The sequence below is a fragment of the Phaenicophaeus curvirostris genome, chromosome 4, assembly GCF_032191515.1.
Source record: "Phaenicophaeus curvirostris isolate KB17595 chromosome 4, BPBGC_Pcur_1.0, whole genome shotgun sequence".
Taxonomy (NCBI): Eukaryota; Metazoa; Chordata; class Aves; order Cuculiformes; family Cuculidae; genus Phaenicophaeus; species Phaenicophaeus curvirostris.
Window position 1 is genome coordinate 71,679,145 of NC_091395.1, and position 25,065 is coordinate 71,704,209.

Sequence of the window (25,065 nt, forward strand, 5' to 3'; positions counted from 1 at the left end):
AAGCTGTGAAGTGGAAGGCTTGGGGAACTGGAGGCATGAAACACACTTCAGTATCTAGGTTCACTGTTGCCGCTCCCACTAGAGCTCAAAGCTTGGTGAGAGCATCCTTGATGTTCAGCTGCTAAACATGGAGAAAATATTAGGAAGCACTGGAGTGACTTGGAAAGGGAAGCTCCATTTTCTTCCTGGCATGCTTTTCAAGGGGAGGAGAAACCACCTGCCTTTCCACTGTCTTTCTACATAGACCTATACTATTTGCTACATGGACAAGCATCCAGTGAAGTAAAGGTAAGCTACCTTTAATGAACAGAAGGTATCTAAGCCATTTATCTGCTGTTGACCTTTCGGGAACTTCCAGGAATGAAGGTTTGCTATAAGTGAACTGAAATAGCAGACATTAATTCAGCAAAAATTATAGTCCCCTTATTTCTCCCATAGTATTTGCAACTTGTTGAACACAGCTAAGATCCCCAAGTCAAAAGATCTGGGATGTCAACTGCCATGCTGTAGGACTTTCCTCTATGGAAACATGAATACTGCAGTCACACACTTTTATTTAGGATAAAAAAAAGCCAGATGATGCCCTCAGAAAGTTTTTTTTATGCAGTCCTGGGTGCCACAAAACAGTATCTATTCCTAATCAGATTCAGCCCTCACAGCATTCTCTGTGGATACATAAAAGTGTGGTCACAGAAAAGCCTCACTCCTGCTCTGGATGGAGGTCATCCTGGTTAGATGTCCCTCTTACTTGTGCATATGGTCAGAGGTGACACTTTATCTCCACGGGACACAAGGGACTTGGGATATCATGGGGGAAGAAGACAGGGAAAGGACAAACAGGCCCAAACCTGGGAGCTAGACTGGCAGGATGCTTGCAATGCCCAGAAGACTGGGGAAAAGCTGACAAAGGGATGTCTACAACTTTAGACTTGGTGGGCATGAACTTGGACCTTCTCTAATCTTTCAAACAAGAGACCCTGTGACAAACTGTCTGGCTTATTCATAGTCCCACCGTATTCTCTTCCATCTTCCCTAATGCCATTAGACCCAAATAAACCCCAAGAGTCCAAACAAAAAGCTTTGCCATTGCTCTGGCATGAATACACTGGTTGCACACAGGAATGAGAGTTTAGCCTGGAGACATAATCCCAGATACACAGCTGTGTACAGTATGCTGAAAACTAACCCAACACAGAGAGCTGCTTTTATGGGCAAGATTTGTTTTTCCAAATGGGATTTATTTAAAAGAAAATGGAATGGTTATAAAGAGCTCACTCTAACAATAACACAGAAAAAGAATCCAGTGTTCACTGCTGGCTTAGCTGCATGGTACAATCCAGACAGAGAAATCTTCTTTAGAGGGTCCTGGCAGCAAATGACCCGTCCTGCAGAGCAACCCATGAGGAAACAGCTGGCTGAAAACTGGGACTCTGATAATGACTGAAGTTAAGGCAGGAATTTCTCTGGGGGTGGGTGTTGCAATGCCAATGTGAGGAAGTGACTGTGGGAACACCCTGTTTCAATAACCCCTATCAATAGCACGGCAAGGCTCTAGGAGACAAATGGGACTTCCCCCTTAGGAAATTGTTGGCAGTCCCCATTGCCTATTTCACCATATTCGTCACCAGGGCCAGAACCCCTTAATTCAAAGGTCACTTATGTTCCCTTAATGATGGAGCCCGTTGTATAAAACTGACTCTGTACAACCTTGGTTCAATTTTGACAGCATTTGGGAACTAACCTATCAGTACCACCAAGTATGAATCAATAAAAAACTGATGCTTTAGGTTTCAGCATAAGGTGTCCATAACCCGCTCCCCTGTTTTCCTTAAAATAAAGCAATTGGGTCCTTTTCACCATCACCCTCTACAAACTCTGTCTTCTTTTCCCAGCGCTGTACAACGCCCTGTTGCTTTCTGTTTGTGTCCTTCAGCGTGTGTCTCAACAGGCCAATACACCTACTCACCTAACTGCAGTTTATCCAAATATCTGAAGAATAGAAATAAAAATGGTTCAAAGCTGTACTAGGGGAGATTTAGACTGGACATTAGGAAGCATTTCTTTACTAAGCTGGTCAAATACTGGAACAGGCTTCCTAGAGAGGTGGTCGATGCCTCAAGTCTGTCAGTGTTTAGGAGGCATTTGAACATTGTTCTTAAGAATATGCTTTAACTTTTGACCAGCCCTGAATTGGTCAGGCAGTTGAACTAGATGATCGCTGTAGGTATCTTACAACTGTAATATTTCTTCTCTTCTCTTCTCTTCTCTTCTCTTCTCTTCTCTTCTCTTCTCTTCTCTTCTCTTCTCTTCTCTTCTCTTCTCTTCTCTTCTCTTCTCTTCTCTTCTCTTCTCTTCTCTTTTCTCATTTCTATTTCTGTTTCTATTTCTATTTCCATTGCATTCCATTCATAAAGAGCCAAGATCATTAATGTTTCTGATACAATATGCTTCAGAACTACAAATCTACTTCAGTGGCTAATTAGAGAGACCATTAAATGTCTTTAATCTGGGGCACATCAAAGACATTTCTTCTCCAATTAGGCAATGGGTTTCATTCAGTCCTGCCCAGGACAGTAAGCCATGCAATGTTGCGCAGATGTTTTCAAGTCACCAAGTAGAGTGGGTGCAGGGACAATTTTTACAGCTCTTACTGGAAACCTATTAAGGTCATGATATTGAGAAAGAGCACAGTATGGTCTTCATATTTTAAGCTTTGGAAATATCAACCCCAGAGTTATAAGATTATTTATTCTGGAAGCTGGCTATTAGGCTGCTGCCAGGGTAGAGCTAATCAAGGGACTGGCTGGCGTATTAATCCTGATACATTCCGCAGCCCATAGTCTGCTCATAGGCTTCCACGCCTGCCCCACAGTCAGCAGATAATCCATTACACCTACAAGTTCTGATGAAACCCCAGACACAACTAATTTTTCTAACCTGCCCCAACTATATTAAGATCCAGGCAGAGAAGAAGCAGAGGCTGTTCAGCTGTTATGGGCAGAAATCTGGAGATGTGAATTAGCCCTAGGAGAAATGTGCCTTGGGACCACCTGATCCCTTTCCAGATCCTTCCAAGAGCTCTACAGACTTTGTCTTTCCAGAGAGACATAACCTTTTCAGTCCTTCCCACAGAGTATTTAGTTTTAATCCACATTAACTTCCTTGCCCTTGTCCCGGCAATCCTACGTATCCCAGCACTGCAACAGCCTTCATCCCTGAACAGCCAGGATAACACCCTCAAAGCACATTGCAGCATCCTTTCCTTCTTCCGCACACCAAGTCCAACACTCAGCAACCATCCTGCACCTGAACTAGCCACCTCCGTTGCCTCTATTTCACATCAGCAAAGCTCCATTTGTTCTCCAGCAAAACTTGAGGAAAGCTGTACTAATCACAGGTGAGACTGAACACGCCTACTCCAAATCCACCAGATCTCACCCTGCTTTACAGTTCTCCTAAGGAATTCAGATTTCAACAGTAATTCCAATTGTACCTGCTTGCCTTCAAATGAGGTAGCTTTCTCCCGCATAAACTGGCTGTGCTGATATCCCAAACACGTCTTGTCATCAAAATACACTTATTTGAGAACTAATTCACTCAAAATTTTATAGCACCTTGAAGAGGTAAGACACTTCTGGAAGTGGTAAGTTTTAGTAGGGTACTTCAAGGAACAGTGAAAATTAAATGAGGTATATGAACTATGTGACATAAGCAGCTTTCTGAGACCTCTGTAGATAACTTGCAAGTCAGTGTTTCTTTCACCACTACACTGGTGCATTTGCTGAGAAATCCAATGCTACCCAGTGCTGAGGAAAACCCGTCAAATAGCTACCAGTGTTAAAAAGACGAATTTCCCTTACTTAACCTTTTGAGGAACAAGAGGCTAACAGAAAAGGTAAATTGTAAATCTTTCCAATTTAGAAAGTGGGACCTTTTCAACAGCATTTTTAAGGAAATCTATGGCCAGGGTGTTCTGTGAATTAAAATGGAAAACCTGACACCTTTAACAATTTCCTGCCACTGTATATCTGTCAGCATTGCATGGATTTTATCAACTCAAAAGTTAAGTTTCACAGTTAGGAAATCTTTGCATTCATTTGCTTTAGGGTTGTTTTTATACAGTTTTCTTTTCTCTCCAGCCCCAAGATACCTGGCTGAGGAATCCTGCGAAAGGCAGCGCTGTGTTTTTTCACAGCATCTTCCTTCCCCCATGAAACACCAAATAAAGAAGATCTGAACAGGAGAGTTTTGGACCATTCCCATGATCCAAAATATCTCAAATCTGTTGCCCTTCATGTCACATCACAAAACGCAACTTTCACAAGTGCTAGCATAGGAACAAACATCATCAGTGAGACTACTAATTGTCATGGAATTAAATCCAGAAGCCATAACAAAAATTAGAGCCCTACAAGGACGAACACTATCCCTCTGGGAGTACAAAAGTGATATATGTAAGACTCAGGTGGGAAAGCAACATCAAATGGCACCCAGCAGCCAAATGCCAGAATGAAGACTAAAATCCAGGTATCTTAGCTCCTTGTCTCACGTCTAGGATGCTGTGACACCCCAGTTCTTGGTTAAAGTGGAAATTTGGCTTAGCTACATGTGCTGAATGTAATTAAGGGTAGTAAGGACTGAAGCGAAGTCATGGCCTTGCTGGCTTCACACCACATATGGACAAACACTGCTTTTAGTATCTTATCAGCCTAGATAAACTTCTTTTTTTAAAAAACATCAGTTTCTCTCACAGTGTCTCCCTCACAGGCCGTCAACAGTCAAATCAGCATCATCAAGATCACAACGAACACTGAGAGTCACCAATATGGAAACATTTCTTAATATTTTACTGCTTCATTCTGTTTATTATGGAATAATAGCTGGCTTTCTTCTTCAGAGGTGTCCTAGGGTATACCAGCCCATTTCAATCACTGCGAAGACAGTCACATGCCCAGGTCTCAGCCAGAGGCATCCAGATCACCGAGCACACTAAATGTTATGATTTCATCAGTTTTAATAACTAAAGAAGTATAACGTTATAAACACGACCCTTGTAAATACAACCTAAAAGGCAACCCCCAAGTATGCACATTGCTACAAGGAAAAAACCAGAAAGGCTAACAAGAAGGGAGATCACATAGAAGGAAGAGACTCAGACCACAATAAATGTTTCTATGGTGCTGATAATTACTTTAAAGCCATCCTCACCACCTCCCACAATATGCTATTTCCTATTTTATTTTTTTTCTACAACAGAAAAAGCATTTGAGATAGAAGAAGGCATTTGATCCAGCTGTCCACTCTCAGCCCTGCAAAACCACAGGGCACTCTCTTTATTTCCACCTCCACCATGCCGGGGAATGACATCACCTCTGCTTGAGGGGACTGGTGGGCCAACAAAAATAACTGTTGCTAACCAAGAGCGCTATTGCAAGAAATATTTTTGGAACCATACTCCACATTCCTCCAAGTCCCCTGCTTCCTAGTCCAAACATATCATGGCCTAAAAATTCCTCACATTTTCTATGCAGTGTTTCCTTTGGGCTCGCACAATGGGGCAGTTCTGCTCAGCAGCGCTAGTGTTCTGGAAAGGGAAGAGGAAAAAAAAAAAACTTAAGCACTAAATAACCCTAATGACAACCGCAGGGCTGCAGTGTTATTTTTAGGTCAGAAAAATTATGCAGAAGGCAACAGAGTCACCTCAGATTTACCTTCCACTGCCCTTTACTGAACAAAAGGCCAAAGAGCTCAGTCATTTCTTCCACGTGGTGGTAAGGGGTACTCACCTATGTTTGTGGCAAAGACCCAGCTATTTAGTGGAATTTTGGATGGAAGAAGGAGGCCAGGAGGATGTGACATCTCCCTTTGACAGCAGCCCTGGAACCACACTGGAGTAACATAGCCCACAGCATCCTCACCTATGTGCTCAGCTGCCCTTTGGCTGCAAGAGGCACAAAAAAAATGGAGGAAAATTCTAGGTTGCTTCTAGGCTGTGCACTGGCCCTCATCTTCCTGGAGACAAGAGCAGGATTCCCCAGCACGTGCTGTCTCTCCTAAGATTCCACTCAAATGACACTGTATGGATCCCCTCCACTCCCACATCTGTTGGTGCATTGACACAAGGTCATTCTGGAGGCTTTCTTACTAGCAAATGAATGATTTTGGCAAAACGTGTATACTTAAGAATATTCAGAGCAATACAGAATCACAGAATCATTTAGGTTGGAAAAGACCTTTAAGATCATTGCGTCCAACCAATTAACCTAATGCTGCCAAGTCCAATGCTAAACCTATCCCTAAGCACCACATCTACATGTCTTTTAAATACCTCCAGGGATGGTGACTCAATCACTTGTCCGAGCAGACTGTTCCAATGCTTGACAACCCCTTCAAGCTTAAGCCAAGCAATGGAATAACTCTTATTCCTACTTCAGTGTGCATTTCTTCCTTTTTTGATTTTTTTCTCCTTCTTTGGATGAAAGCAATTCTCCTTATTATCAAGGCAAAAGTCTGAAGACTGATCTTGCAAGGAGAAGTTATACATACCTGATCAGGTGTTCCACCCCAACCCTGCTCTATTCCAAGTAGAACTATTTACCTATTCTCAGTACAAATTCCTACTTGAATAGGAACAGAGGCTATTAAACAATACGTGCTTTACTGGCCAATACTTTGTTTCTTTTTTTAGCTGCACAGATAAGAAAAACAATGCAGACAAGAAACTAATAGGGACCATAAAGAGGCCACTTATGCCACTGATGTTCTGCACAAGGTTTAGAAAATCCCTTTACCTTATGGTACCTCTGTTATTCCACCAGTCCTTGATCAACTTCATCTGTTTAGGCAAGAAAGTCTGGGACTTACTTTCCGCTCTGCCCTACTCTTCTCACTCATTGTTGGGCCTGGAAGCACATGTTTATTAAAAATCATTCTATTTTTAAGGCATTTAGGTTCATTGCACATCCACAAACATACCAGTTGCCATAAAATGTTTTCAAACACAAAAAGAGAGAAGAAAATTCACTCTTTGGAGTGTTACATCTGAGAGACGAGGAATGGGCTGGGGAAATCAGCATTTAGGTGGAACTAATTAGCAACAACTAAAAGGTAATTGACAACATAACTCATAGCCCCCTTGTGGGTTATTCTAAAATGGTTGTTCATGTCTGAAGCATTTCAAAGACTTTCATTATCTGCTTGGTCTACTGCTTTCACAGATCAGATAAATCAGTATTTTCAACCACAGCATTCAGTTTGTTGCCCTGCGGAATAATTCCCCAATCACAACTTCCAGATATACAGAAGCACACAAAATATGATCTCTTTTACTAGGCTAGTAAAAATCAGAAAGCACACTGTACAAATTTTATAGACCTCAAAGGTCTATCTTCTGCATGAGGAAACTGGGACTTCAGGCTACTGTCAGCACCATAACAGAGAAAAAATAATTTCTTGGCTTCTTTGGAAAGCCCACCAGATAGAAGTCACCAGTAAAGTGAAATAACCTAACTGCAAACTTACCTGAATCTTTCCTCTTTGTGGAACTCTTTTCACGTTACAGTTTCAGCTTGCAGATCAACACTTGTAGAGACGTAAAGGAAAAAGGGGCAACCAGCAAGAAAAACACTTCTGCCTCTTCAAGACTACCCCGAACAGGCAACTGTAAACTACCAGAATGCAAAGTGCAAGGGCCATATGGATCTCACTCACAGCTCCTCTGCATTGCTGTGCTGAGCCCACTCTGCACTGCGTGCAGGGTCACTGACTCGCTCCAGCTAAGCCAGGCTGGGGGTGTTCAGAGGACAGAAAGCACCTGCGCTGTGCAGAAAGTTCTGCTGATTCAGTAGGATGATTTGGGGAACCTCTCTGTGCTCCATTTCTGAAGTGCGACAACCCTTAAGATATCAATGTGTCGCTGAGCACTCCGAGGTATGTCAAGCACAGCACTCGTGGCTGTGCTTCTCATCACTGAAACCGGGACACGAGACTGGAAAAGCGAAACACCTCCTGAAAGCTCCTAGGAGCTATGTCCAGAAGGAAGAAGTTCCGTATGGATTCATCTTCTTCACAAAGTAGAGGGAGGCAAGGTGTGAAAGCAAGGGAGGGAAGGAAAAGATTAATACAATTTTCCTCAAAGAAACCAAGGCAATGAGCTAATGCTTTTATAAAGCTGAGCGAGTAGGCAAGAAAATGAGAACTTTCTAATTGTCAAATTGGTGAAAATGGCAAGAAGTTAAATGCTGGAGTCCCAAGGAAGAGGGAAGCAGTGCTTTGAGCAGAAGCCAGGAGCTGCAGAATGGGAGACCAGCATAGGTGACCTGAAGACCCAGACAGGCACTAACAGAGATTCTGGAGATCCTCTCAAGGGTAGAAAGAGGACCCCTGCACCAGCAATAGGTCTACTTCTTTCAATACAGCTCCTGAACAGTACAAAGCAGAAAGTGAGCTCTTCAAATAGATTTCTGCAAAATCCCTTTCTGTTTGCCTGTGGGAAAAACCTCATGCCTCAGACAGGTCAATTAGACACTCCAATATATGTCTGAGATTTTAAGAAAGTTCCTAAAGACCCCAAACCCCATCCATTTTTCTTGAGATCAGAGGCAAGGATAATGTCCCAAGCACACACCTGAGCAAATGTGTTTTCATGTGCCTGAGAGGAAAGTTCAACTTCCAAAGGCAGTTAAAGTTTTCCATGAAAGGGACCTTTTCTCCTTCAGCTCATTTGCGTCCAGAATAATTATGCACATGGAAACACCTCTCCTTATCCTCATTTCAGCGGTCCAGGACTGAACAGCTTCACAGGGAGGACAAAATGTTGGTGTGAATAAAGCTACCCAGGGATCATCACATTTTTTGCTCCTCCAATGACCAAAGAGGTCAGAGACTATAGGGTAATATGAGCACAAGTGAAAGCTGAAAGGTGCTTTTTTACTAACCTCATGATGACAGTGAGGTTGGATTGCATAAAAGAAATGTGATTCTTGTCAGGGTAAACAAGCCTTTCTTGGCACTGAATAAAAACATTCCCCAGGGCTTTCCATCTCACCCACCAAGGACATGGACAGTACTGACCACTCTCTGCTTCAGCCACGCCTCAGGGAAGAGATTTGTGGCAAAGGAAGATGGACAGATGTTTGTTTTGAGTGGCTTTCACTTGAGACCCAGTCCCAGATTCATTAGCTGATTTCCTCTGTTTCTAAAAAATGAACAAAGAGAATCCCTCCCTGGATTTGGAGAATGGAGGGAGACTACAGCAACCTTGACAGGTTTGGAGGAAACGAAGGAGAAACTATTGAGACACATTTCCTCAAGTGAGATTAACCTAACTAATCTGAAGTATTCAGTCTGCACAGGAGAGAGAGGGAGCCACATGACCAGCTTAGCCTAGGCTAGTGAGATGGGGAACCCATCCCCACGGTCTAGTGGAAAAAAACAGTGGATGTCTCTTGAGCCCAGCTTTAGTCCTAGTTTCAGGGCTAAACGATGGAACAAACAGATCATGACTTTGACATTTGCTCTGCTATCATCATCAGCTCTATCTGATAGGATGACACTACTTAAGCTGTAGTAGCCAGAGGAAATCCAATGCTAAGGAAATGGACATTCATTTAATGTTTATCTAGGATCTGCTCCACCAATGAGTTCCAGATGTTGGCTTTAATTGTTGCATTCTGGTATGTTTAAGCAGCAGGAGTTCGTAAGGCCCGTTTGTAAATCAATCTGGCAGACTCATACTGAATCCCATCTTTGCCAGCTTTTCTAAGGAAGAAGATGCTCTTAAAATATTAAGTACTTAATGTGTCTGCAATGCAAAAGGAAGGAAAGATTTTTTAAAACATCCCTCCCCTGATGTTTTTCTCCTTTTGCTCCTTCTCTCCTTCATTTCCTCCCTGCAGAACTGCCGGACAGGCCGTTTCCTTCACATGAGTCCAATGAATTTTAGCGGTCCTATAGCTAATGAGGGTAGGTATCGTGACGCCGTCCTGCATCATGGGCAGAGCACCCTGCTCATCATTCACAAACATTTATTCTAAGCAACTCTGCTATTTTCCCACCACAGCCAACGGCAACTGCATGTATGGACTACATCCAGCAACAGTGCTCCTGATATTTGAGCCTGGCGTTTTGCTAAAGCAGAAAAAATATTAAAATTGATTACTACAATCTTGAGACTGTCTCAGGCCCTAGCTTCCATGCTTTTATTAATTTGTATTTTACTTTTACAGCAGTTACAGCTCATATCCAAAGGTGGCATAAAAATGACTTTCATATTCTGAATCCCAAAGCATCGTACAAGCTCCAAGCTAGACACTAGCAAACCTTGTAACTGTTTTGTGCTCAGTGTGACTTCACACAACAGCTGAACGCATTGAACTGGCATGAGAGGGATTGCTTATTGCAACAGCTAACTTATCAGTCAGACCTTGCTAACAGGATAGAAAACTATGTCAAAAATAGTTTCAGCTGAAGTGCTTTGTCTCTAATGACTAGAGCAGACACGATGGCTCATTAAAATTGCTTTAGAAGCCCTTTTTCTTAATTTCCTTTCAAAACACATGCTTCTGAGAAAACACCTCAGTATTCAACGCATGTGAACCCTACTTACATTTTCCCAGGAATGTGTGCTTAGTACACACATTTTTCAAAAGGTGTCATTGGATGGTTAGGTAAGGTTTCAAAAGCTTTCAGCATTGGCAATACTCATCCCATAGAAGTTCATGGGAATTCTTCACAAGGGGTTGACTCAGCCTCGGCTGACTGCTTTTGAAAAACTCCCCTTTATCTTCCATATTTGACGGCCCCAGAGATGAAGTGCTCTAAGTTCAGTTTAACATTCTCCTTTAGTATTACAGACCTCTACGTGGGGTCCACTTCTTTTGTCACAAAGAACACAAAAAACATCTCACTCACAGCTTGAGTCATGCCATATTTGAGAAGAGGTTTGAGAAGGAAAAGCAGTGGCTAAAAATCCACCTGTTACTTTACTCTCTGAACAGAGACCAAAGTATCAGCAAAGAACTGGTTGTCTCACCTCAGTTTAGCAGTGGTTTAGCATTTGGGGCTGGACAAGAAATCTCACTGCAATACAATAGCAAATCCCCCAAAACAGGCAGGATAAAGTGAGCAGGCTTGAAAATACCTTCCAAGACCATGGGACCACATCTAACCAAGGCACAAAAGCAATGCTATCCCTATAATTTAAATAGTATCACTTTCCATCCTCTGGAGCTGGGGTGAAAGATCTGAAAGACAGCTCAGACCTCCTGGTTCAGCACACTGGTCATTCCTCCACAGCAAAGAGGCTCCCCACACTAAGTGTCCAAAAAACTGGTGCGGAGCTCCAGGGAGGTAACTGTCAATAGGAAAAGCAATAAAATACTGGAAAACTGGGCTGTAGCAGAAATAACAGGAAAGACATGAAGGCAACTTGTTGGTGTTTATACCATATGTCTGAAACTATTTTGCAGTCCATAGCCTAGGAGCAAAGATGAATAGATTTCACCCTGAACACAGAATAGTGCTTTCTTCAAATACCAGGTGGGAAGGATCTAGGGAATTTTTTAAAGAGTTTACTCTTCAGGACATGCCAAAATGGCCTCAAAGGAACAGAGGCTCTCTCACAGGATCTGCAATATTCCCTCCCTCTCTGTAGATGCTGAAGGGTGGCAAAAACATTGCTTGTGAGCAGACCAGTGTGCAAACTGTTCTCCTGTTCAGCAGGGAGCTTTGAACACAAGAAGGGTCAAAAAATTTTGAGAAGAGCTAGCAAGTCAAACAAACAAATAGCAATAACCATAAGGCATAACTTCAGTGTTTGAATTTTAACAGTTTAATTTACAGTTGACTATGTCCATGACCCCGGTTTTGCCTAGAACAAGGGTAACACATATTCAGATCATTCTTGGCACAGGGACTGGAGAATACACATGAGTGGTGATGGCACTGAGGATGCTGGGAGGCCAAATTCCTTTCTGAAGCAACTCTACCAAGCTACCCTGAAAGCTGTTGCCCTTTCGTCCGTTTATCATGGCACGGTTTCAAGGAGACACCACAAAATTCTCCATAACTACCCAAGGATGGAACACCCAGAGGACAACCTCTGTTTTTGAATGTCACATTAACATATTTTCACAATGACCATGATTAGTTTTTCAAACACCTCCCCGTAGGCTCTGAAAACCATCCCAGAGGAAAGAGGCTGATGGAGTCCCCATAGACAAAGCCGACCAATCTGCCAATCATGCCTGTCAAGACAGGAGGAGCACGCCTAGCACCCTGATTGCCTTTCAAGCCAAAGGCACAGATCAGCTTCTCAAAATTCACCCTCAATATTATTCATTTCCCACAAGTGAAGGCTGCTGCATCTCCCAACCCTCCTTGAAGGAAAGAAATTAACAAAATCACACTCAAAACAAAGCAGCTCAGATAAGACCTTGGCTGAATGTCTTGATGTTGAATTCTGATGTCGCTTCACGTCAAATTCCCACAACTTCCTCCTGGGTTGGAGTTTCTTCTGCCAAAGCACCCATAAGGGCTACCAAGAGAAACTGCAGCGGGCTTGCAGTTGTCAGGAGACACGACAGAGCACAAACACTGGGCTCTACTGGGGAGGTGCCATCCTTTTCCTCCATGAGATTCCTCGGATTGCTCTGGAGAGAGCAGCAGGCAGGTCTGGGAATCCCAACCCCCTTCCCCAAATCCCTGTCAGCAAATGAGAAGGACTGCTACCAGCTCTTCTCTCTTCCGCTGGCTGCACATTCAACAGAACCAAGAGTGAAAATACTTGTTTACTTCAGTAAAAAGGACACTAGAATTTCTTCTAGCTTGAAATAAAACAACACAAAACCAATATGTCAACTCATAGGAATTCTTTTTAAGAAGAGAAACATCTAATATCAGACCAAAGAAAATTCAACGAAGAATTTGTTGGTGGTGTTTTTTTCAAATCAAAATAGTTTTGCAGTGGAGGGTTCAATTCCAAATATTTGAAAGTCTTTTGTTGACAATCAAGCAGAAAACTGACTCGAATAGTTCAACTGACTTGACAACATTTTTCATGGAAACAATGAATTGGAAGTTAAAAAAAAAGGTAATGAAAGTCCTATGCATCATTTGGATTGTGTGATAAACTCAGATTTAGTGGCTTGGTTGGCATGGAGATCAGAAAACTACCTATATTAAGCATTTTTTGCCCTATAAACTTTGTAGTGTGTCTACAAGAAAATTATATACACACAGAAGAACACACGCATCTGTAGCAGGGCAAAAGAGAAGAAGAAAAGAAGACATCAATTGCCTTTGTTGCACTGGATCACTGCAATGGAAAATAAGATTAACTGCTTCCCTTTAATTTACATGAAATGTTTTCTGTACAGGCCTGTTAATAATTTAGCTTGTTATTAAACAACAGTATTGTTCTTATTGTTTGTCTCCCTATTGTTCTGTCACTTGCAGTAATTTAAAACAACCCAGAAGAAATCACAGACAGATGCATTGCGTAGAGGACAGATGCGCTGACCTACACACAGCTTTAACAGCTAAGCTTCTAAGGTAAGTTTATGTTCTTCGCTTTCACTGCACATTAAAAGAAGGTTCTCTTTAAAAGTTTAACTTGAAAGCTGCAAAATACATTATGGGAGTAGAAAGTGAAGGGATAAATTCTGTGTTATCTGATTCCTTTTACTGCTTGGAGGGGTTTTATTTCTCCCCTTTTTCCTTGGCTTCAGTGTGAGGAGCAGGTTCCATCCCATCAGCGCGTCCAGAGTAAAAACTGACATTTTATGAGTGGAAACAGTCCAAGGATGGTGGCTTATGCTCTTAACATCCTGACATCTCAACCTCTGGAGCAGCAGCAGCACTGCTTCCAGCGGCTGCAGAACACCTTAAAAAGCAGCCCGAACTGACAATGAAAATAAACTACAGTTGCAGCACTGCTGGAATCTGGCAGCCTTTAACAAATACAGCAGCGTCTGGGTGTTAAAATACATAAATCTGTCATCATTACCAGGCTAAGGGGTCGTCATCCTATTCACAGAATAAAAGAACTGTGCATAATCAGTAGGGCAGGGAGTTCAGAACAAAGTACGCCTTTTACAAACTCTCAACTGCTGATAGATGGATGTTTGCAAGGGACTTAATGTCTTTAACAGGGTACATTTAAGAAGGAGTGTAGGTTTCAGAACTCCTGGGATTTGTGCTTTTTTTCCTCTTCTTTTCCAAGTTTATTTCCAAAAGTGTATAATGTAAACATTCAGGTCTTCTGACTATGAAACCCATGTTATTATAAAGTAAGAGGAATCAAAGCGTTCTAGCACAATGATATTATTCATCAAGCACAACACAGAATATGTTCTTTCATCAAACAAAAATAAATTCAATTTAAAAATAGGTTTATACACTAAGTGCCAGCAGTTTTGTTGGGTATGGGCTTTTTCCCCCCCTTTTCTTCATCTTTTCCTTAATGTGGATGCCAAAGACAGCACAGGAAAGGTAGAGAACCAGACCCTACAGGAATGTAAAAATACATCCTCTCAACAACTATACATTTTAATATATGTACAAATCGAGAGCACGTGAGCAATGGATAGTGGATGTGAGCATTTACACATGAAGAGGGAGTCTCCAAAATCAACATTCAGTCTACACCTTATAAACTAGCCCAACTTGGTACTGTTCTTTCTATAACAAATATGATACACTGTGCCTTAACTCACAATATGCCTCTTGTGCACTTTTGAGTTAACTGATATCAAATGGACTAAAATTTGGCTAAAAACCAGTATCAGTGGTATATAATGGGCAAGCAGAGCCATATGGTGGCACTAGAGAATGGGACACAGCGCTCTCCAGCAGAGACCTCCTGGAGACACTGTGCCCATGAAGCTCAACGTTTCCGTGGTCTTCTCAGTCCAATGAAGCCGCGTTAAGTCCTTCATTCCCAGCCTTTGGCCAGAAGAGGGATGGATGCCAAGGAACCATGGATGCCACCTCCCAGGGAGGTGGTTGAGTCACCTTCCCTGGAGGTGTTTAAGGCACGGGTGGACGAGGTGCTAAGGAGCATGGTTTAGTGATTGATAGGAATGGTTGGACTTGATGATCCGGTGGGTCTCTTCCAACCTGGTTATTCTATGATTCTATGATTCTATGATTCTATGATTCTATGATTCTATGATTCTATGAAACACTGTCAGGAAAAGGGGAGGGCAGTAGCAGTTGTAGGGAAGTTAACAGAAAAATCCTGCTACTTGGGGAAGTTGGTCATAGAATCATAGAATCATAGAATAACCAGGTTGGAAGAGACCCACCGGATCATCGAGTCCAACCATTCCTGTCAAACACTAAACCATGCCCCTTAGCACCTCGTCCACCTGTGCCTTAAACACCTCCAGGGAAGGTGACTCAACCACCTCCCTGGGCAGCCTGTTCCAGTGCCCAATGACCCTTTCTGTGAAGAATATTTTCCTAATGTCCAGCCTAAACCTCCCCTGGCAGAGCTTGAGGCCATTCGTCATCTTGGATGGTTGGCAAGATGGCAGATACCTCAAAACTGCTGAGGACCAGGACTGCAATTAGTGTGACGGCTTCTCATTACTTGGGGTGTTCTTAATTAAAAGACATTTAAATTGCTATTCTGCAGTCACTGCAGACCTTGACTGGTTATCCACCTTCTGCACGTCTGCTTTCCACACGCATACATATCATCCGCTTGGACCAGGGACTGCCTTGGCTTTACTCACAAGCGCAGCTATTTCTAAGCACTATAGATCTGTAGATGTGGAAAAATCAGTGGCTGTGCCCATCAGCGTTGCTCTGTCAACACAGGCTGAAATTCTGCCCATTAGCTGTATGGAGGCTTGTAACAAAGACAACTCTGATTAATAAAGTCAGAGGCAAAAGATGTTTTTAGCCTCAGATGTACAGACGAGAAAAACCCAACATGTACACCACAAATTCATTGGGATCAGAGGCTAATTCTATTAATATCATTTAACAGGAGGAACCCATACATTGCCCAGATCAAACACATTTTTAATGCCTGCCTGGCATTGTGTATTGCTTTCATTCCCAAACAATATTCGAGCAGCAAATAAAGCTGCAGTCTACTATTTGCATGGGTGTAGCAGCAGCTACACACTCCAAAGCATCTGCAAAGGATTGTGGGCTAAATGCATCCATATGTCCTGCATGCCTTGAATTTACACTGGCTGCAGCTCTGGTTGCTGCAGTCTACCACAGGATGGAGTATGGGGAGAAATTAAATATCCATACATATATGTATGAATTTCATGCTTACATTCATGGAAAAAAATCTTTTCATTTCCTTTAAATTGTGAACAGGTGTTGTCACCTTCTTAACTTGGCTTCTATGTTACAGCTTCACGAAGAGAAAAAAGGAATCTACCCGAAACAGTGAGGCTTTTGTTAGCCAGAACATCATGTATTGATAAACATACTGTAAAGTTTGTTATAAAATCAAATGAAAGTAATGAAACCTAACAAAGATCTCGTAAAAACTGTGGACATTATACAGCATTAGCACTGAGCTACATTATAGATCGGGACTTGGAAAAAACAAGACTGCTGCCCAGTTGTGATGTTTCCAGCCTTTTACACCCATTCAGAAGAGCCATTAGTCATATGACTCAGTGCTACAATTTTTATCATAGCATAGTTACAGCTAATACTGGCACTCACATCATCACCTCTTTACAGAGAAAGTTTTTCAAGAAGAAATTTTTATAGGCTGTTGTGACATCAATCTAGTGTAGCACTCATCAAAATGACTAAAAGTAGTGAAATCATTTTTCTGCAGCAATCCGGGAATCCTTGTCATTTTGAAGTACTTCTCTCTCCTCCTTTCCACTCCTAGGACAGCAGAAATTTTCCAGGACTAAAAATGCTGCATATGGCGACAGGGAGTTCATCAAACGCTAAACAGGAGTCCCCAAAAGTGGAGGAAATGAAGCACCACTGAAACTCTGGGGACAGGAATAACAGGCTGCTTTTAGGTTCCTTTTAACATATATGCTTCTGCTGTCCCTGGGTAACACCACGTTTCGTTAGGGTGTGTGTCATTATGTCTACACTATTAAACACTCAGAAGGAAGTCAATTATTAGTCAATAATGAGTCATCTCCAGTGGAAAAGGAGCTTCATTTCCATGTGAACAGTTTTTAGCTATGAGTTTGCACTAAAACATGAAAATATTCACATTTTATGTACCCAGCATTTCACTGGGATCAGTTAATGCAGATTGACAGTCTCTTACCATGGGCTGACATGCAGGATCCCCTCACTTGGCAACATCACTTAGATGGGTCTTTTTATGAACAAGGCCCTACCTACATCTCCACAGAGGGGTTGCTGTGACCCAGTGACACCACGTCACATGCTGGCAAGAAGTCCTCGTGCAATGATTGCAACTGCTAAGCCTTGAGCAGTAAACTAAGGCTCCTCTTTTCTGCGCAGCTCCCAGAGGCCAAACCAATCTGAGCGTTAATTAGCAACTTAACCATTACTAAGCACCAGTGACTATGGCCAGATCCTCATCTGGTGTTAATCACACTGTGTATGCTCAGGAGGCCACCAACATAGATTCAGCTGCCGGGCTGGGTCCTTAACAAATTAAACATGAGAACTTTGTTACTGTTTATTGTCACAAGGAATTCTTCATTTCCATATAACAACTGACTAATCTTCATCAGTCATAACTATACGCCCTGCGATTGTGCTAACGGTCCCACGTTGGATGGGCTGCCTTTCACACTTTGTGTTGAAGTAAATGAGCTAAAGACGGATTCCTAACTCCATACCATGAGCAGCACAAGCCACAACACTTCGTTCGCAAATGCACATACTGCACCTTCTTTTTCTTAACTGTTGACTCATTTCAGTTTTTGCTTAGCATAAGCAGTCCCTTGGTGCACACATTGCTGACTCAATGTTGATTCACATCTTCTTGCTGAGCACATCTCTCTGGTCCCCAGAGTTTATTAAGAGGCCAAAACCCAAACATAAATGAATTTGTCATACTTTCCCAAGATGGCTAGTGGCACCTGATTCTGTGCTGCAAATGTTTTCTCAGCTTTTGCACTATAAATGAGTTCTGAGACACAGATTGATGACTTCATTGGAGAACTGTAATGCAAACCATATTTTACTGTACTTGACTTTTTTTCACACAGCATTTTCTACTACTATGAGCAGAAAAAAGCACAGTAGAATAAATATCCATTCAGACATTGCCATGCTTTTTTCCAGGATACTTATGCTGACTGTTAAAAAAAAAGGTTATTTTAATGCAAATTTTTCACACATGCCTGTTATCAAAGAAAGCTGTCTTTGGACAAGCTGTAAAAAAAGCATAAAATAGCAGCTGGCTCAGCAGGAAAAAAGCTACTTTAAAGATAAATCATCTGATGTCAGGGGAGAGTCTCAAAGCAATCATTTGCAGCATACAGACAGTAGATATTTAATAGCAAATTTGATTTTTTTGAAACAAAGATGTATCACAATTTCTGAGCAGCCTAACAGAGATTTAGGACAACAAGCTGCACTCTTCTTCCTGCTCTCTGCACCAAGATTTTACTACTCCACAGCCTATATGGAGCCAAGTGGTTTGGTCACTCAAAGAAACAGGCATCAGAAGAGGGTATGGACTGGATGGATGATGGATTCTTCACCACAATCTTCCTCTAAATAAACCCAAAGAAAAGAAAAAGAAACAATTGCAGTAGTCAGAAATAGTCAGAAATTGTCATGGCAAGAAACAGAAACCGGAGCAACTGCTCCTTGGACTTATATGTTGATCTTTTTGTGCTGAGATGCACCCAAGAAAGATGTTTACAAACTCACAGTTTGCAAGCAAGAAGTCTAGAGTGCAGAGACAAACCCAAAACCTAATCTTGTTGCTGCTTCCTTTTTCTTTGCTACAGGAGGTAACATGAAACATGGATGCAGGTGCAAAAATAGGGACAGTTTGATCTTTCATCACTTGGTTGAGCAACTGAAGCAAGATGAAGTATTTACTGGCAGCACCTGTAGCAATAGCCACACGTGTCGCAAGGCTGGCACACCTTGCCAGGTTTGGCCCATAACATTTCTGCAAGTGAAAAGTTCTCTGTGTTGGGCATTAGTGAAAGAAGTCATTATGCTACAGCATAAATATTTACTAATAATCCTTCTTACAGCTGTTCATTAACAATTTTCCCTTCCAAGAGTGACTAGACTTCTGGAAACAAGCGATGCCATTTATTATTGGAAAAAAAAAAAAAAGTATGGTAATATAGGTTGTCCAGCACTTCCTTGTTAAACACTTTGTTTTCAGTTATTTGTAAGGCAGGCAAATCTCACCCATTTGGGCAAAGGTTTCCCAGGGAGGGCATCTAAAACCATCTAAAACCAAAATAAAGTTACTTTTCATACCTGTAGAATATAAACCAGCTCTTCTGAAATGATTTGGCTGGGAAAGAAACTTAAAGATAAGATTTTCAAGGGCATCATTGTACAAATCCCTTTTTTGGAAAGGTACGACACATTTGTTTAGAAGAGCTACAGATAACTGTCCACAATAAAGAGCCATTGTACTTAATAACTGCAATGCTCATTTAACACTGATTAAAGAGAAGTTTCTCTTCAGCATTTGTAAATCTGTCTGCAGTGTAATTGGCATCTCAAATCTTGCAGTACACCACAAAAACTATTAAGGCTGGCTAGGAGAGGAAATTGTAGTTTTGATTTATATTGGCTATCTGCTTTTACTGGCTTACATTTCACGTAGGGGTGTATTAAAGCAGGATTCCTTGGATCTTTGGGCCCTGCAGACTGAGAAGATGGGGAAATAAGCAGGGCAGAAACCAACTGCTACCATCTGAGTTTTCAAAACTTTTGTCTGAGAAGGAAGATCAAAAACCTAGAATAAGAGAAGACTCCCTTCCAACAAAGCAGCAGGAAGATGCTAAATTAGGAAGGAAAGACTAAGTGTTATGGAGGAGTAATAGTTTTTTAGGGTGGGATTTAAGAGGTTTAAACTCAAGTCTGAGCCACAGCTTATATTTTATATGGTGTTGGACTAATCACCTGGTCTCTCTTTGCCTTAGTTACCATCTGTAAAATCATAGTAATCTGTCTCATCCGCACTTACAGAGTGAAAAGTCCTCCAGCCAGGCAAAACACAGGAATGCCTACCAGACATGTAGAGGCAGACCTAATATTGCTCTCCTCATCCACTGAGCTGGCTGGTTGCAAGAAAGATGTGCCATGAAAGCCACAAAGTAACATTTGAACAGGCTTAAAACAAAATTATTAAACTTGCAGAGACCAACGTGCAATATAGACAAGGGAGCTCACCTCTGCTGTGTCTGCCAGCACCCACTGGTGTTAGCAGACCCACTGCCCATTTTTCATTCCTTTGTACAATGCCACAGATTTTTGTTGGTTTTTTACACTCTAATGGAATGTAGAGACTATTTGGAGTTAAGATTAAAGATTTACATAACATTGAGTGCAGGCAGAGAGGTTCAAGACAGCTGAGTTTTAGCCTCAGCTCTCTGTAGGACCTTGAGAAAACCATCACCTGAACTTACTGCGTTGTACACGTATATAACACAGGTGTGACAGTTCCTCATCAGTGGTGCGGCAGAGCTGAGTTAAAAGCACATAGCATAACTCAAAAATCTTTCAATAAGCTACTGTGTAGATTTCAGATAGCACTGCTTAAATTCCCAGAATGTTTTCATGTCAAAGTGGATTTTAGTTTTTCAAGTCCCAACATGTAATGAATTGTTTGATGCTATTCTAGATTTAACAGCTTAACCACTTTGCCCATGTCTGACACCTGCATGGTTTTACATGCTAGTTGTCAGCAGTAAAGTTGGTATAAGAGGGCTTTTTCTCCTTTGAAGGAGTGGGAAGATAGAAAGGCCATATGGTTCAAAAGGCCACTCTGCCTAATGAAGTTTGTGCTTTCTGGAGCACAAACAAAACAGCTCCATCAATTTAATCTTCATCCACAAAACTGACATGCAGTTGGTCTTAAAACACTGCCTCCTTCCCAAAAATCAACAAAGGCTTGATTTGCTCTCAAACGAGTATTTTCACCAAGACGAACACGAGCATCTGGCCAACGCATTAAATGTTTGGATCCTTTGAAAGAATAAGTTAGTGATACCTTGTGTGAGCTTGCAGACTTTGGCAAGAAAGACCCTAGGGGAACATTTGTTTTAGGTGAAATTGTTTTAGTGAAAAGCAACTGGTTTGAAACATTTCATGAACACATCTGTACCACCCGAGACAAGGGAGATAAGCAATTCGTCAAAAATGGTCTGAGCAGCAAGGCACAAGGGTATACTGTGACACAAGGAAGGAAGGTGCAAAGAGTTGCAGAAATACTGGGGTTAGCCAGCATTAGAACAAGGGTGCATGGAGATGAACGATAACTCAGCCCATATGCCTGCCACACATTTAGATTAAAGTTCCCCTTTTCCTGGCACTTGGTGATCAATATTTGTTTGCACAGGGCTCAATCTCATACCCACAGAAGCTAGTGGGAGCTTGCCATTTCCTTCCATAGCTGCCTGATGAGGCTCCAAACAACTAGTGTTTGTGCCCAGGGCTCTTCAGTGCCAAATATAATGAACGCTATTGTTCTTAACACAATTAAATTTGATAATCCAACTTCCCTGAGCAACTGAATTGGAGCTTTTGCCTCACTCTTTCCTGAATTCTAATCCAGCCTTTACCCTGTGCCTCCTGGCTTTTCCCTTTCATTTGTTTCTGTTGTGCTGCAAAGAAGTCAGAGCTTTCTTTGACCACAGATGTCTCAATGCCTCTTTGCCTTGGAATGACGGGTGATGGCTTGGGCCCTGAGCTTTGTAGAAGATACGGGATGACATAGAAGATCAAAGACTTTGGCAACCTCCACATGACGCAAAAGCACAAGCAGGACTGAAGCAGGCTCCTATAGCATTCTTTTCTCCACAACAAACAGTCCGGAAAGACATCTAAATGGAGTCTGTATAGACGTGAGTCTTCACAGACTATTTCCACTTCATCCTTTTTGCTCAGTGTAGCAAAGAAAGATGGACAAATATGGATAGGAAAAAGGTGAATGAGGAAAATCAGATCTGCAAACTATGTGAACTATAAGATGGCTTTTGCATCTTTACCCCACTGATGTACAGGAGTCATATAGCATGAGGGTTTCCCTCACCTAAGCATCTATTTCCTGATAAGGCATTTATATTCTGGCCTTTCTCCCATACTGGCTCTGCAGCAAAGTACATTCTCCAAGAATCACCTTGTTATCAGGTGATAATCCTCCATCAAATAGCACCAAGTGTTTGCTACAAGCTCTGAGTCCACAGCAGGCCTCTACTGGAAAGTGAAGAACAAGAAATAGAACAAAAGCAGGCCAGCATCAACCACTAGGTAATTGGAAACTACCCTAAACTGTAACCTCAGTTTCACTATCCGAGAGAAACAGAACTTTGTGGACCAGATACTGGAGGTGATGATCAGGCAACAGGGTGAGCAAGGTACTTGATCTCACCCTCTGCCTTCTAACCCTCCCCCTTGCTCCCTCAGCATCCTCCAGCATGCTGAATTTCATCTAGCTCTTTCCCTCCTAACAGACAAGGAGCAATGACCATATTTCTGTGGCAGCCACAGCAGAAGAATAACTGATTACCCAGAGAAGTGTCTTTGAGGGCCCTTAGGAATGCTCAGACCAGCAGACGATCCTAAAATCCCATTGCCAGGCCAAGCAAGCCTTTTAATGCCAGTCAAAAGCACAGCCAGAGAACGCGTGGTCACCAAGACGGCATCTGAAGCTTTTTTTAATCCTGCTTGCACCAAGGGGATTTCTCAGGAACTGACCATCCATGGATCACATTCAAGCTCTGAGCTTTGTTTCAATCTAAATGTTGTTATTCCTGAAGACACCGTGCTTTGCAAAAGCTCAATACATGGATCTTCCAGCAGTGTGTTTTTATATGGGTGCCCTAACATTTGTTTTGAGAACTATCCTGTTCCAACAGCAAACATGAAGATCAGCATGACCTCTCCTTATCGCACAGACTTTCCTGTATGGAATTCATTGTGATTTGGACCCTAGTGACTATTGCATCATTTCTGTTTATTTGTAACCTTTGGCACTGCGTAATCTTATCTGCCTGCAGCCGGCTGCAGCAGAAGATGTGCAGCAACATAGCCAGCTCTGGCAATCCTCAAACACTGGAAAGGGTCAGTTAAGACTGGAGGTCAGTAAATGATTAGCAAAACAAATCTGCAATCACTGACAGCTACACAGAAATCAGCTTGCTCTCTCTTTCCAAAGCAGGTGCGACCTGGCTTTTCTCCATCTCTACTCACCAATCACGATGAGGGTGTAGTTCACATTGGTGCTGCCAAAGCCATTGGTGGCTTTGCAAATGTAGGTTCCCGCATCTTCGCTTTCCACCTCCTTGATCTTCAGACCTTGCTGAAGGATTCGGAACCTCGTCCAGCCGCTGTGGATAGTGCGTCCATCCTTCATCCACATGGTGAGAGGCGGGGGGTCGCCCTCCACTGGGCACAGGAGCTTGATGGTCCTCCCTAGCCTCACGGACTGACGGTGAATCACTTTATCGGCAATCCTTGGGGGACCTAAGAAAGAACAAAGGAAGAGCTGTTACTGCTTTTGTCATAGATACAGCACTGATTTGAAGATCAGTCATCAATCAGGGCATTACATTGACCACTACACAGAGACACTAAAAAGTTCATACTAAAAATCACTTTCAATCAAGTGATAAAAAAAGCAGCCAATTACAGAAGGATACAACAGCAGAGAAAGTGGTTTATGTGACACCTGCAGCTGTAGCCTTTGCTTCATCATCAGCTCATGAAAACCCACCAGGGGAGCCTGGTTCTGACTCTCTTTTGTTCTTCCAAAGCCCTCCTGTCCTATAGCAAGGAGGAGTCCAACACACAAACTATTCAGCTGCATTTGGTACAGCAACTGTAGTTGTTTTAAACTTAACACCCATCCTGAAGGCAAAATTTGTAACAGCACTGGTAGTTAAAACAAAACCTGAAGTTAAAATCCTTTCATGTAGTATATACACTAGCTCCCTTTAACAGTCACCATACAGGCTTTATCTGAGACATATAAGCCTGCAGTTGTTGGCCATACACGCACTGACTGGGCAGCCAAAAGGTGCAGTATAGCCTGACACATTAAGACTTCTTGTAGTCCAAAGAGGATATTTTTATAAATTGCCTTGACAACTTTGCTGATTTGACCTAACTGACAAATATTTGTTCTTTGTACAAGGTGATAATTTTGTGCAAAACACAGTGTCCCTGGAATGTCACAGAGTGAACACATTGTTTGCCGCGTGATAACAAGATGCATTTGGACAGGCCAACGCTCAGAATAAAGAAGTGATAAAGACTCCAACAGTGGGAATGGTCGCATAGCAGAATCCAAACCAGAATTTCTTCCCAAGACTATGAAAAGCTGAAATAGAGTCTTTTTCCTGCATCTACCTTTCCTGCCTTTTCATTAATTGCACAAGTTCCGCACGCCAACTGCAATAGCAATGCTCTTCCCAGAATAGCCTATTATTGGGTGTGATAATAAGTGCCTTGCTCTTGCATAAGGACAAAATGTTTTGCTAAGGATTGCTAATGCTGAGTTGCACCCAAAACCCACAAGATGTTTGTGGGATTTGGAACTGTTCCCTTATACTTTATTTCTGTTCCTAGTGTTTTGCAGGATTGGACCCCCATGGGATAAGCTACAAAGCTCATATTTGCACTTCCTCATGACTAATTTTTATTATTCCAGAGTCTGTCTGAATTTTTCCCAGCATGACTAAGGCCGTACATAGAGTCCAGCTCATGAATGACTACAGAGCTGCTATTGCAGTTACTCATGTCGAATCGCAACCATGAACTTTGCAGCTTTGCTGGTGAACAGAAGTGCTGCGCAAGCTGAGGCATGAACTAGCTTGAAACTCATTAATTAGTTTAACTAAGAGCCTGGTTAAACTAATGGATCTTAGACACAGATTCTGATGAACA

The 25,065-nt window shown here is 42.1% G+C and overlaps 1 protein-coding gene across 5 annotated transcripts in view; it reads right to left on the bottom strand.

Moving 5' to 3' along the window:
* The window catches only part of FGFRL1 (fibroblast growth factor receptor like 1), a 176,548-nt gene that overhangs the window by 66,087 nt on the left and 85,396 nt on the right, over positions 1-25,065 (bottom strand). For all 5 annotated transcript variants that reach the window (XM_069856515.1, XM_069856517.1, XM_069856514.1 and 2 more), the window contains one exon: positions 23,371-23,643. In XM_069856515.1, the coding sequence (XP_069712616.1) occupies positions 23,371-23,643 (273 nt within the window). The remainder of the gene's footprint in view (positions 1-23,370; positions 23,644-25,065) is intronic.